This window comes from Rosa rugosa, chromosome 4, assembly GCF_958449725.1.
Source record: "Rosa rugosa chromosome 4, drRosRugo1.1, whole genome shotgun sequence".
Lineage (NCBI taxonomy): Eukaryota > Viridiplantae > Streptophyta > Magnoliopsida > Rosales > Rosaceae > Rosa > Rosa rugosa.
Genome location: NC_084823.1, coordinates 28,920,815 through 28,934,956, shown reverse-complemented (window position 1 = coordinate 28,934,956; position 14,142 = coordinate 28,920,815). Strand labels below are relative to the sequence as shown.

Here is a 14,142-nt window from a genome sequence, read left to right as displayed (position 1 = left end):
GAGTCTGAGGCCTTGATTGAACTCATCGAGGGTAGGTGGATGTGGCGGGCATCTGATTTGTGCGCAAAGAGATAAGAAAGCAAGCTGCTGGGTGTAGAGAGCAAATTGCTTGATGGCTGGGTGTCGATAAAGAAGGTGACCGCTGATCCCATGCCCAGATCAATTACAGGTTTAATGGTTTGTTGTTGGTGGTGTACAGGTTTGAAGGGTGAGCTAGAGATTTTTGGCTAGCAGTGATGATGGTCAGCGGAGAAGCTTTTGGCTAGCGGTGGTGATGGTCAGTGAAGAAGCTTTTGGCTAGCGGTGGTTTGAGCCAGCGGTGGTGGCCAGCTGTGAAGCTTTGGCTAGCGATGATGATGGTCAGCAAAGAAGCTTTTGGCTAGCGGTGGTTTGAGCCAGCGGTGGTGGCCGGTGGTGAAGCTTTAGCTAGCGATGATGATGGTCAGCGGAGAAGCTTTTGGCTAGCGGTGGTTTGAGCCAGCGGTGGTGGCCAGTGGTGAAGCTTTGGCTCGAGCAGAGCTTTGTCCAGTGGCGGGTTGCTAGCGGAGCAAATGTGCAATCACTGTGCTTGAAGTTAATGATTGACATTAGTGAAGATGTGTTTGGCGGGGCTGCCTAGCGGTGCACTTGCGGCTTGCATTAAGCGAGCTTGATGCTGGTGTTATGCCGTTGGGCTGTGCGTTTACCAGTTGCTTAGAGTAAGGCCTGGCGGACTGGACTGTCGCTGGCGGATCGATCCTTGATTGATTGATCCCTGGCGGATCAATTCAAGGCTTGACAACCTCGTTGAGATGGCCCTTGGCTGTACCTTGCTCGATGGAGGCTCCTAGCGGTGGTGTGCTCCGCGGTGGTACCTAGCGGTGTTGTACGTTGCTGCCAAGGATGGGATGATGCCTAGCGGAGTGCATGCGTCTACTGACGCTGGTGTTGGCTTGGGCTAGCGTTAGATTTTGCTAGCTGACCTATGCGTTGGCGGAAGAATGACTTGGGCTGGCGTCAGACTTGCTAGCGGACTCGTGCAATGGCGCTTGGCGTTGGCGGAAGACCGTGATGGACGTTTTTTGTTTATGTTGTCGTCATGAGTGCCAAAAGTGATTTTGTGGGTGTCCAGAGTAAATTGGTACCTTAAAATTTTGTTTTTGTTTTTTTGGTTTTACCGCTGGCGCGACGTTGTCGTAAGAGGCATTGCCGCTTGATGTTGGTGTAAAACTTGGTGCCCCAAGTTGCTTAGTTTTTTTTTTTTTTGGCGTTGACCGAGCCTGATGGGCGTTGACCAGCCATATGGGTGTTGACCGAGTGTTGATTTGACACTAGCAGACCAAAGTTCACGGTACGTGACGAAGCCTTTGTGTTGGCTTCCCACAGACGGCGCCAATGTTAATATAAGTGACCGAGGGGTCTAATTAACGTTAAAGAAAGAGAGAGAGAGAGATAGACACGAGAAGTATAGTGGTTCGTCCCCCACCTTAGCAGGAGACTATGTCCACTTGAATATTGTACTATGTGTGTTTGGGCCTTGCGGCCCAAGTTGATTACATGAGTGGAGTATGTAATGGGATGTTGGAGTAAGTGGGAAGGAGTCTAATTTTATAGGGAAGGGAGGTTCCTTCCTTTACATTTTCTTCAATGTGGGACAAGAAGTCCCATTCTAGTCTAGAAATACATATTGTGGAGGCATATTGGCAAGGCCGGAAAGGTTGCTTCCCGGCGAGGTCTTAGCCGCTTCCGACTATCACGGGGTAGGTTGTATGTCGGGCTACAGTATGCATGTCGCGGTTGGTCCCACCATGGCTTGTGGGCCCCCCCTAAGAGGGTGTTACTTATGCATGGTGAGATAGCAAACTAGCTTGCTAGTAGAGGTATCTACAATATACTTGTATTGGAGCGAATCAACCATATGACGAGTCATTAGGATGATGGCTTTCGCCTTATTTGCCTCTAAGGCTGCTCTATTTGCTTCTAAAGCTTGAGCTTGCTCAACAGTTAGCACGTCCTGGCTAGGCTCGAGAATCGTATCTAGGATTCCATCGGCCTTGAGATGCTGGCTGACATCACAAACCCACTTGTGATATCCAGAGCCAGTTGTTCCCAATAGAGCGAAGTCCAGTTTGTTCAGGTTACTCATCCTGAAAGAGAACAAGAAAAAGGGTTAGTTTCGAAGCGAAAAATATTACCATAAAAACATATAAAAATTCTGAGCATAGTCGCTCCCAAGAAATTAGGAATTTTTTAGCAGTCACTTCCACGAAATCCGATTCCAAGAGGTATTGAATTAGACCGAAACAATGATGTGTTTGTGGTCGATCATAACTTCTCAACAAACTCTAAGTTTGGATGACTCTGCAAGCTCCAAGCCTGGAGTGAGAACAAACCCCAACAGTTCGGCTTTTTGTCTCCCCTATGAAGAAGAAAGGGAGGTAGCAAGTCCCCGAGAAAAAGAAGAGAAAAATAATAAAAAAAACTTCAAAAACTCCAAAAGAACCTTTAAAACATACCTCAAAAAGTGTCAAAAATTTGCAGGAAAAAGTCGCCGGAATTTGGTGGCCGGAGCTAGGCAGTGGTTGGCGGAATTGTTTGGCTGGTGGGCTGGCCTTCCTTTTTTTTTTCTTTCTTTTTTTTCTGCTTAGGCCCAAGCCTACTGAGGATTGGTTGGTGGGCCTTGACTTCTTTTGGGCCGGTCTCCTCCTTTTTTTCCTTTTCTTCTCTTCTGGGCCCCCGTCCACCTTCTTCCTCCTTTTTTTTTTTCTTTTTTCTTTTGCTGGGCCACGTCCCTTTTCTTTTCTCTCTGGGCTGCAGGCTTTTTTTTTTCTTTCTTTTTGGGCCGCGTGCCTTTCTTTTTCTTTCTGGGCCATGCGCCTCTTTTTTTCTTCTTTTTCTTTCCGGTTTTCTATTTTTGGTCGGAAACTGCTGCTACATCGGTGCCGGGAGTGAGCAGGTGAACCGTGGTGGACAGAGGCTCGCGCAAGGGCTAGGCAAGGCTGCTACTCACACTGGGTTGGGCTGAAAATGTGTAGGGCAGTGAACTGGGCTGGTGCAGCAAATCTGGGATGGCCGGTTTGACGTATAAGTACTGAGCTGATCGGTCTGGTGACGTTATGGCCGGTTCCGAAAGTTATGATTCCGGTTCCTGGATCCTGGAGTCAAAACACCGATGCTGACCAAATTTGACAGTAGAAGGCGGTCTGGAAGGTGGTGAACCGGGCAGGAATCCTTTTTCTCTTGTGGGGACCGGTTCGGTACTTTTCCGATCGGTTTCTGTTGTTCCACCGTCGGTTCTGAGTTCTTGGGATCGAGAGCTTTAATGTGGGGGTCGGTGGTTGTTAGGATTTGAAAGCTACGATTTTAGAGTTTCAGGGTTAGGGTTTCGTGCTGATAACGTGTTTTAGGGAATCAGAAATTGGGAGAGAATTGAGTCGTGCTTTCATTGATAATAGGGGGCCGGGCCTCTTTATATAGAGGATTACAAGCATAGAGATACAGTTGTACATGGAAACATAATCGTACAATGATTGGATATAAACTCTATTACAACTAGAGCAAGTAACCTAGAGTTTAGGCCAGACACATATTTTGGATTTACTTGGACACTATTTACCTTTTTATTTTTTAATCATTGGATTCAAATTTGCTCACCACCAATACTTTGGTGGTGGTACCACCACTTAATATAAAACTATCATGTGTTATAAAATATAATTATAGTTAATCATGATGTTTCATTAAAAAAAAATGTTTTAAGTATTTATTTAATTCTATATGACGTGACAAATTTTAATAGGGTGGTGATATCACCACAAAATAAAAGTGGTGAGCAAATTTGAATCCTCTTTTTTTACCTCCACCTCTCGTCTTCTTTGGAGTTTTTGGACTCATTGTTTTCCTCTAGACTTCACCTCGATCTCAGACCCACACTTCTTGAACAAAAGAAGACTCCATAACCCTTGTCCACAATCTCCTCTTTCCCAGATCCACCCACTCTCTCTCAAAACCCCAAATTCAACACATACTAGCTAAGTCCTCTATATTCAATTTCATTGCTTCAAAATGAACAACAATGAAGATGTAAAGTCTAGAATGCAACCAAACCAAGAAAAAGCACAAAAGTCTTCCTCAGTTTTCTACATATATATCAATCAAGATCAAGGTACCTTAGTATTATTGTTTAGCTCCTTCTGCAATCCCTGCTCAAGCCAAACCCAACTCTCCTCCATCAACTCAGGACTCAATCGAACATCATAATGCAAAACTCCATTTGATTCGGAGCCCCATCTCCATCCAAGTCCCTTTCCTTCAACATACTCACTAGCTCATCCTCACTTCCAACGTCTCTCCGAGCTCATCATCGATACGAAGAAAGAGATCAACAATTGCTCCGATTCTCGATCGCCGAAATGGTGGGATGCGTTCTCGCATGTGACGATCTTGTGACTCTATGCGAGAACAATGTCAATTTGGTCTCCGGTTGGTGGGGCCGGATCGGCCAAAACATGCTCGAGGCTGTTTCGATGGTCGCATTCGAGTCGATGGGGTGGTTGTTTCAAGAGTTCAATACCAAAAGGATGAGCAGAGATAATATCCAATCATCGGGTTCATGTTGATTCCGGGGAGATGGTGGTGTAGTAGGAGGAGGAGTCTAGGGTTTGGGTGGTGGTGGTTGGCCGATGTTCTTATCAAGAACGAAGATGAAGACTTTTTTTCATCGATGATAAAGAATTCATTAGTTTCTTTTTTAACATTATTTTTCACAAAATTGATGTAAGAAGACTTTAGGGCGGAATCGAATGAAAAAGTCTTTTACGCCCGAGACTTTTTGACTCACGTGCGCCCCATGTTCCTCTGAATAACGGAGCTGTAACAGAATTTTGACGTAGGTATGACGTTGACAGGAAAACTAGAGTCCAGGTATCACCTTGATCACTTTGAAAGTACAGGTATTAAAAGTCCTCGAAGAGTTCAGATACTGTTGAAGTAAAAAAATCTATTTAAATATTCTTTTTGGATTATACACAAGAATAAGATATGGGGTCTGATAAAAAAACAAAAGAATAAGACATAAGGCTAATGACTTATAACACTTGGACCATTAATTTTCTTTTCTCATAAAGCCACCAAAATATAAGAAATATTAATTTGTACAAAAATGTCATCACAATTTTAATTTTCAGTATTTACGAAAATGTCAATGTATCAAAACAGCTATTATCATAGCCTGTATAGTATACAGTGTATACTCCCATTAAGAAGAAAATAAAACATTGTTAGCAAACCAGCGCCACTTTCTCTATCCCAAAACTAGGGTCATGGTTTTTTCTGCGAGATCTTTCAACATAACCAAATAATGTCGTCAGTTGATGCAATGACAGCCCGCCTAGACTCCTCTCTTGACATCGTAGAAGAGAAATGGCTGGTGGATCTGCGACCGTCTCAAGGAAAAGGCATGAGACAACTGGAAGTGTTCATGGTGGGGAAACTCCTCACATCATGAGACTATAAGCATCGCCCTTCCTTGAAATGTTTCGAAGTGTCTGGAGAATCAATGGCACTTATCGGGTCAAAGAGGCTGAACAGAATCGTTTGTTATTCTCGTTTTCTGACCGACCGACAGGTCTAGGGTTTGGTGTGGCGGCTCAGGGGGATTCAATAAGGATAGCCCTTCCTTGAAATGTTTCGAAGTGTCTGGAGAATCAATGGCACTTATCAGGTCAAAGAGGCTGAATGAAATCGTGCTATTCTCGTTTTCTAACCTATCGACAGGTCTAGGGTTTAGCGTGGTGATTCAGCGGGATTCAATAAGGCTTCGATGGCCTTGGCGGAGTACGACTGGGTTAGCTCGATGGCATCTGTGCCACTAAAGTTTTCTTTCGTATTGGATTGTATTACAAGAGTTCTGCGGGCGTTTCACTCAGAGCAAATTATGAGGTTGATTGGAAACAGTCTTGGGAATTTAAGGATTGGGACCGGTCGACATTTCGCGCCGGCATGCTTTGGAATCTGCATTGAGATCGAACTGTCACAGTCTCTATTGTTCAAGCACCAATTCTGGGTCGAGGATTCGATGGAGTTTCTGGTTAGGTTTAAATATGACAAGTTGTTTGGCCGGTGCGGGAAGTGTGGTCTGGTGACGCACATCGGCTTTCCGTGGTCTAGCGTTTAAGAATGATGTTGAAGCTGCGAGAATGACGGCGCAACAGTCTGCATCAGTGTTTATGGGTCGACAAATTATAGGGTTCTGATTAACGGCCAAACCCTAGTTTACAAAGCTTAGGTACTAAGAGACATCTCAGAATCATTTTTTACTACCTCGAAAGCAGTGCTACACAAGCCGCGTCGACAAGTCAATATCTGAAAATTGGAGGAGCTAATTGGAAGTATAGTTGAACCTGTCACTAGAAAGTGTAGGTTAAAGACTGAGGATGGTGTTACTATCTCTCTCAAGAAGTTAAGGTTGAGTCTAGTCATATGTAAGAAGAATCTGGATGCTATTAAAATGGGGCTAGTGGTTGTGGCATTTGTTGGTTGTGAGCAAGCTAAGAAGAAGAAAGGAAGGCCAGTGGGTAGCCTTCACAAGCTCCCTTATGATACCATTGGGAAAAGTAAAGTTTTGAAGCCTAAAGCTACGCTGGACAAGAAGAAAAAAATCAAGAGTAAGAAGGCCAATCTATTGCTGAGGTTGTTAGTTGTTGAGGAAGGTACAAGTGGTACAAGTTCTGACCATAAAGGGGAGGAGCTTGCTATCTTCTAATTTTACTGAATTGATTTTAGGTCACAAGTCTTTTTTTAGTAGGGATTACTTCTATGAGCTCTCTGAAATGTTTCTAATTTCTATTTGTATCACAATTAATTGAGTGTTGGCATATAAGACTAGATAAATGATTTAAATATATATATATATATATATATATATATATATATATATATATATATTAAATTAAATTAAATTAAAAAATAAATAAATAATTGTTCTCCCATATCCTTTTTTATTTATTTATTTTGATGAGAGAAACAAAAGTAAGAGAAACAAACCTATATAACAAAGCCCTTAGCAACTCCCCCTCCCAGCTGATCCGGATGGAACGCTGGGAACGCAAAAAGGGGAATGCAATTAAGCCAAACTAAGGAAGTATTATCCTTATGAACAAAACTAGCTAGTTTATCAGCTACAAAATTGACTTATCTAAAAACATGTCCAAAACTGATGAAAAGAAAGTTTGTAGCTAGTTTTTAGATATATTCTACAAAGGTTCTGATTCTCTAAAGAATTGATATCTTTCCCACAATTAATCAGCAACTTGGAATCTCCCTCCACCCACACTTTAGTATGATTATAAAAAAGTGTTGAATGAATACCATCTCTGAGGACAGTAGCTTCAGCCACAAGAACACTTTTATCATCAGTTTTTTTGAAGCAACAAGCAAATGATAACCTTGTGCATTTCTCATAACAAAACTAATAGAAGCTGATTCCTACTTTAACAGTTAGGAGGTTGTCATTTGATACAAAAATATTAGGAGACTCTCCCGTACCCTACCCGTTCTTATTATGTAATTCTAGCCTTCTAGGTAATGTGGTTGGTAGGTAAATGATCAAAAATATCAAAAGTCATGGAAATATTAATAGTGGGGAAAAAAAATGAATGGAAACATCAAATATTGAGAAAATATCGAATATTAAAGGAAATTTTACCAAAATTTTAGATAAAAGTTGTATAATCAATTAAAAATAAAATATTAGAAAGATGCTAAATTAATATCGATACTGGTAAAAAATAAAAAATTTAATGAAATATCGAGGATATTTTAGTCTTGAGAAGGTTACATCCGAATAACATTGGTAAAAAATTGCTTACAATCCCACATATGTATAGTTCCCAAATTCGAACGGCTATCATGACACCATGGCTCTCCTTCCACCACCAGCTTCGCCTTCCTCCCTTGCCTCTTTCATTTCTCGTCCTCCATCTCTCGCCCGAAAATCCACAACCAACCTCACATTTCCCAAACGTCGTCGTTCGGTATGCACAGCTTCATGGCAAGAGGTACGCTCCTCCTCTCTCTCTATCTCTCTCTCTCCACCCCTACCAATTTCCATTGCTGCACTGTGATTATCACTTCACTTCTGACGCAACCATTCCTCTGAACTCTGAAGCTTGTGGGAGTTGTGGTATTCTCGGCGATTCCATTCACCGCCGTGAAGGCCATAGCCAATAGCGCTCTCGGAGAGTCGCTGCAGCGGCGATTGGAGGAGAGGAAGAAAGTTGCGGTTGAGAATTCTTCCAGGTTCAGGGCCTTGGCCCAAAATGCTCGAAATCGGAGGTAATTTTTCGGGTGAGCCATTATCTATGTATCTCAAACACTCCATGGTTATGTAGTTGATGGATCGTATTACACTCGATCTCATTCATTTTTTACTGTAAGTTGTTACATGTCATCGATAAATTTCATTCATCGTTGTTTCAATAGCCAACACACTTACGGAAAGATGGAAAGTGTTATCTCTAGTTTCTAAGGTGCTAGCTATTTTTATGATTTATGCAAGCATCAATAGCTTTCTATCTGTTAAGTTGGTCATAGCCACTGTCTGGCTAGTCATCTGATGAGGTTTCATTCGAATACCCCATATCGAAACCAATGACATTTTACTCAGGACCTTATTTTGGGTTTACCAACTATTAATACTAACCTATGTTCTCTTAAACAAAAATTCTAATTTTTGTTACTTCTTATAGAAGTCATAAATTATTGTTCGTTTACTTATATGTCTTAAAATGTCTAGTAAAATATCTGTATAGCATCGCTGACTTACCCTAAATTTGTACTAACTATGGGGTACATTTCACAGCTTGTGGTATGGAGAAGAGCGTCCCCGCTGGCTTGGTCCTATCCCGTATGATTATCCGGCATATCTTACTGGAGAACTACCTGGGGATTATGGTTTTGATGTTGTAGGTCTGAGCAAGGATCCGGTGGCTTTCCAAAGATATTTTAAGTAAGCTGCAGTTTCATTTCTTCTGTTATATAATCTTCTTACTGAGTTCTTGCTTATAATTTACTACAGAGTCCTATTGGTTTTAGCTGTGATTCATTATATCGCAATAGACAGAGGGGTGACAAATTTTTAGATAGAATATGCATAATGAGGCAACGGAGGTGTGTTGAGCAGATTACTAGAAAAGGAAAAGGAGATGAAGCTTATTGAAGCTTTGATACTAGGAAGGGAGAGGGTTTAGTTTCTCATCTGCAATTTGCAGATCATACTATTTTCCTTGTGTCTGGTGTAAGTAAAGCTGGTTCAATCTTCTGTGAATCTAGATTGTTTTTATGGTTTATCTGGTATAATAAAGCGAAATGCTCCTTGGCGGGGATTAATTCTGTAGATCATACAGCGGAGAGATTTGATAACCTATTGGGATGCACTGTTGGGTCTTGGCCTTGAAGTGCTTGGGTCTTTTGCTGGGGGTGATCCTAGAGCACTTATCTTTTTTAATCTGGTTATAGAGAAGGAAGGGAGAAGATTGCAAAGTTGGAAGTTGGCTTTCCTCTCCAGGGAGGTCTATTTAGTTGGGTTCAAGGTGTTCTGGAGCCTCTAACTAGTTTTTGTTTAAATTCCCAAAAGGGTGGCGAGGAAATTGGAGATGATAATGAGAAACTTTCTTTGTAAAGTATTAAGGAAGGCAGCTAAGATCACTTAATTAAGTGGCAATGGTTGTCACAGAGTAATGAGAGAGGAGGCCTGGGAATTGGTGACCTATTGAAGAAATGTTTGGCTTTGTTTGCCAAGTGGTTATGGAGGTTCCGTTTGGAAAGTGACTCTCTAGTACATTCTGATGAGAGACAAATATGGGATTAAGGAGAATGGGGGATGCAGATGTATTAGTAAGAGGCTCTATTTGGGTCCTTCAAAGGATATTTCTCATGGACGACATACCTTCTCTACATGCTGTCAGGTTGCAGTGGGAAAGATTGATAGGGTAAGGTTGTGGGAGGACTTGTGGCTGGGGACAATTTGTTGAAGTCATTGTTTCCTAGGCTTCTTTACTTTTTAGACTAACCAGGTACCGCAATCAACCATAGCAACATCTGTTGATCACTCTGTCTACCTTTTGAGTTGGGGTTTCTGTTTTAAGAGGGATTTAAATAATGCAGATATGAAAGAGCTCTCTTCCATGCTACTGCTGATGGAAGGTGCTAGTTTTTTTCCTTCTAGAAATGACTCCTCAAGATGGAGATTAGAAACTCGTGAAGTTCTTTCATAGTAGGAGTGCTCCTGTGTTAGCAGGACACATTCCTATTGGGTCGTGCATGGCAGCTGGTATAGAGTTCCAAAAGAGGTGGTAAGAGCGGTTATCAACAGGCCACACACGGAAGTGGCTGCAATTGCTATTTCATTCCCCAAAATCCTTAGCAAGTTCTTGGATGATCTTTCTGATTCTTCAGCTTTTGATCCTACTTTTCATATCTGTAAAACAAAAGTTTCTTCCAAGATTAAGATTCTGAGCTGTGGCACATAGTAAGCTAAATATTTGCGACATGATTCAAAGGTGAAGACTGGGTTTTTGTTGATATCCTAACTACTGCATAATGTGTAAAAAGGGGGAGAAATCTGTGGATGTCATCCTTCACTAAGTTCTTAATATAAAATATAAAATATAATAAAGGTAACTATAGTAGTTATAAACTATATCTTTGTAACTTTCCTGATGGGTAATCACAATGTGGTTACTGCTTTTGCATTAATTTGCTCCGAGTGGTTTCATATTACTCTATGGATCTAAATACTTTGTTCTGCAAAGTTCATTTAAAGGATACTTGTTTTCAAGTGTTTTGCTATGTTTAGTACAATATTGGTATTGTGTAGCTTTAAATGAGTATGCAAAAGTGTAAATTTAATTGTCAAATAATTAGAATATTCTTTGTTAAACTGCAGCTTTGAAATACTCCATGCGCGTTGGGCCATGCTAGCTGCCTTTGGTGCTTTGGTTCCAGAAATTTTAGACCTGTTAGGAGCCTTTCACTTTGTTGAGCCTGTATGGTGGCGAGTTGGCTATTCAAAGCTTAAGGTTAGTACTTTCTGTGTTGGAATTAACTTTTGTTTAGTGATCAATTTTTCTCTCTGGGAATTTGGTTTGCCATGTCATTCCTTTTCCTGTGAAATCAATACCATAGATCTTCTCAATAAAGTGAAGACCATTCAACTACCTTGATTGTTCTAGGAATGATGAATGAATCTAGCTGAAATGATGGATACTTTTATTTAGAAATTTAGTTGTGCTGATTTTTTGGTCAAAACAATGGATGAGGGAACTGCAGTCTGAAAATTAGTTGCAGTGTGTTATATGGTGGATACTGGACACTCTTTTGATACTTCCAAAATGATTTTTAACTTGGGTTTACTATGCCGCTTATGTAAATGAAATCCTCAGTATCGTCTGTCGTGTAAGACATGAAAGGATTATCTGTCATTGACTCATTCAATCAGGAAGACACAATCAGCCTTTTTCAGTAGTTTTAATCCTAGTCTAAGAGTGTCTCTGTTCCTATGTTATTTCCTCAAAAGTGGAGTCATATCTACAGAAATAGGATCTCACCCTCAGATTTCACTTCTTTTCATTTAGAAAGTATTCACCCCTGTAAGTCTTATCCATCCACCGGGGTTGGGGGATCTATATATGACCATACCCCCTTCAAACGCAGAGGTAGTTATGGAGATTGATGTTCAATCATATGTTTTAGACTTGTTATTTGTCAACATGCTTTCCAGTTTCTATTAAATCATCTTATTATGGTTAGAATTACAACCTCTACCTGTTTATCCTTTTGCCTTTGTGTCGGACCGCCTTTTCTGCAGAAATTAAAAAACCTCACCCTAGGTTGACTACCTACTTTTATAGAACTATTTTGCGAGTTGTGTGAACCTTTTAATATCAATCTAAGTTACCTACAACCTACAGCATATGACCACATACTCGTGGTAAAGCTCAAGTGCAGGTTGGCAAAGGTTGGTTTAGAAGTGATACTGTGATAGTATATATTCCGCCAATCTTGTTATCTTCGCATAATATGCAATATTATGGTGTGTTAGTTTCTCCTTGAAGTGGATATATACCATCTGATAAATTATCAACTATTTCTGAAGCATTGTTGTAGGGAATAACTGTTACTGTACACCCTGCCCCAGAGATGCTGTCATGTTATGTGTTTTCTGAATGGATTTTAGGGTTTAGGGTTTAGGCTTATCGATGAGCATATGCAAAGAGCATTATCATTAACTTCTTCCTTCTGGCTTATTGACGTTCACCAGGGAGATACACTGGACTACCTTGGCATCCCAGGACTCCACGTAGCTGGAAGCCAAGGAGTAATTGTCATAGCCATATGCCAAGTCCTCCTGATGGTAAAGAATCATTGAAACTCAAATCTTTCAGGGCTCACTTTTTATTATTCCAAAGTTTCAACAAGTTGTCAAATGGTGCTTGGTACAAGTTGGTTTGTCTGCACTGGGACTCATGGGGCTCATTTAAGAGGCTGACAAAACTTATTGTTGGTCATTCTTGTTGTCGGACTCATTTTTGGTCATAGAATATGGAACTTTAACTTGAAAAGGAAACTTATTGTTGGTCATTCTTATTGTCATTTAAGAGCCTGACAAAACTTATTGTTGGTCATTCTTATTGTCGGACTCATTTTTGGTCATAGAATATGGAACTTTAACTTGAAAAGGAAACTGGCTTCTTCTTTGTCGGCGGCCAGAATAATTCATCGTACCAAAAGAAACTTAGTCTCTATGGCATAGTCTGGAACAATTCCTTGTCCCAAAAGACTTCATGTTCATACTTTGTGATCATATAAACTTGCAGACTATTGGTATACATTAGGAGAACCACACCATTCTAAAAGTATGTCATCATCATCGACAATTTAGGATCGAAAAATTAAACTTTTGCTACTGGTGGGGAAGACATAGCTATTCCTTACATATTTGCCTCTCATAATTCTGTTTGTAGCTTGTGTTTCCTGGCTCGTAAATGCAGACACCTTTTTCAGGTTTCACTTACTTTAAACATTGATGGTGACTAGGTTGGACCAGAATATGCAAGATATTGTGGCATTGAAGCATTAGAGCCGCTGGGAATCTACTTGCCAGGTGATATTAATTACCCAGGAGGAGAGCTTTTTGATCCCTTGAACCTCTCGAAAGACCCTGTAGCTTTTGAAGAGCTGAAGGTGAAAGAGATAAAGAATGGGCGCCTAGCTATGGTTGCCTGGTTGGGCTTTTACAGTCAAGCAGCCTTGACAGGTAAAGGTCCTGTACAGAACCTACTTGAACACATTTCAGATCCCCTACACAATAATCTGTTGTCAATACTCAAACTAATGTAATCTTCTTGTTAATATGTAATGTACATGTTATAAACAACTGTACAAGTCCAAGTGACTGTAAATAATAATAATAAAAAATAAAAATAATATAATATAAATTAAAAACAGTAATTCTTTATAGGATATTAATTAGCAATTGTATCATAGAGTACTTTCTAATTGTATTATAAGGCTTTAATATATACTCATTAGTTTCCTCCTATGCAATCTCAAAGTCTCCAGCAACCATCAACTACTACAATGGACTCTCGTGTCTTAGGAGGCCCAAACCAGCTCGTATTGGGCCAAAATAACATGCATTACAATCCAATATTCTGTATATGATGGGGACTGAGAAGAGCTAAGGGGGTGTATAAGTCAATTGCTTGTCAAGATTGGGGGACTTTGAGACCGGGGGGGGGGGGGGGGAGGGGAAGGAAGGTTAACTAGCACAAGGTGCCTGATATTACCTAGAGTAAACTTTTCCGGTCTAGTGGTTGCCTAACTCAGTCCCATAGCCTTGGTTTACAAGCGGTCCTAAGATCAAACCTCCGATTTTCATCATTCATTTCTTTGTTTGATTTTCCGAGTATGAGCTGGAGTACAGCACAACGATTGTCTCACATATATGCACAAATGAACCGTCTATTTGTTGAACAATGTTGTTGTCCGAGGTTTCTTAACGTTTAGAGTACCATTATAATTGTCGATTTAGGGTTAATTGTTTCTTTTTCACAACTTTTTCAGGTTTAAGACACTGTAATGCTTTTGGAATACAATAGTCAC

At 40.7% G+C, this 14,142-nt stretch overlaps 1 protein-coding gene across 2 annotated transcripts; it reads left to right on the top strand.

Annotated features, from left to right (window-relative positions):
- Positions 1-7,861: 7,861 nt before the first annotated feature.
- LOC133707503 (chlorophyll a-b binding protein 7, chloroplastic) lies at positions 7,862-13,495 on the top strand. 2 transcript variants are annotated; one of them, XM_062133075.1, is made up of 6 exons: positions 7,863-8,036; positions 8,147-8,313; positions 8,840-8,986; positions 10,925-11,057; positions 12,299-12,391; positions 13,075-13,495. In XM_062133075.1, exons 1-6 carry the CDS (start codon positions 7,896-7,898, stop codon positions 13,375-13,377), a joined length of 984 nt encoding a protein of 327 aa, XP_061989059.1. In that variant the 5' UTR covers positions 7,863-7,895; the 3' UTR covers positions 13,378-13,495. The 2 variants fall into 2 exon arrangements, with proteins under 2 accessions (XP_061989060.1, XP_061989059.1); XM_062133076.1 differs by lacking the exon at positions 12,299-12,391 and having other exon boundaries at positions 7,862-8,036.
- The last annotated feature ends 647 nt before the right edge of the window (positions 13,496-14,142 follow it).

Bases quoted from the DNA above. Each gene is read 5' to 3' on its own strand.
- LOC133707503 (XM_062133075.1), top strand. From the start codon at position 7,896: ATGGCTCTCCTTCCACCACCAGCTTCGCCTTCCTCCCTTGCCTCTTTC. The intron at 8,314-8,839 runs GTAATTTTTCGG...TACATTTCACAG, and splicing joins CAAAATGCTCGAAATCGGAG to CTTGTGGTATGGAGAAGAGC. The intron at 8,987-10,924 runs GTAAGCTGCAGT...GTTAAACTGCAG, and splicing joins GCTTTCCAAAGATATTTTAA to CTTTGAAATACTCCATGCGC.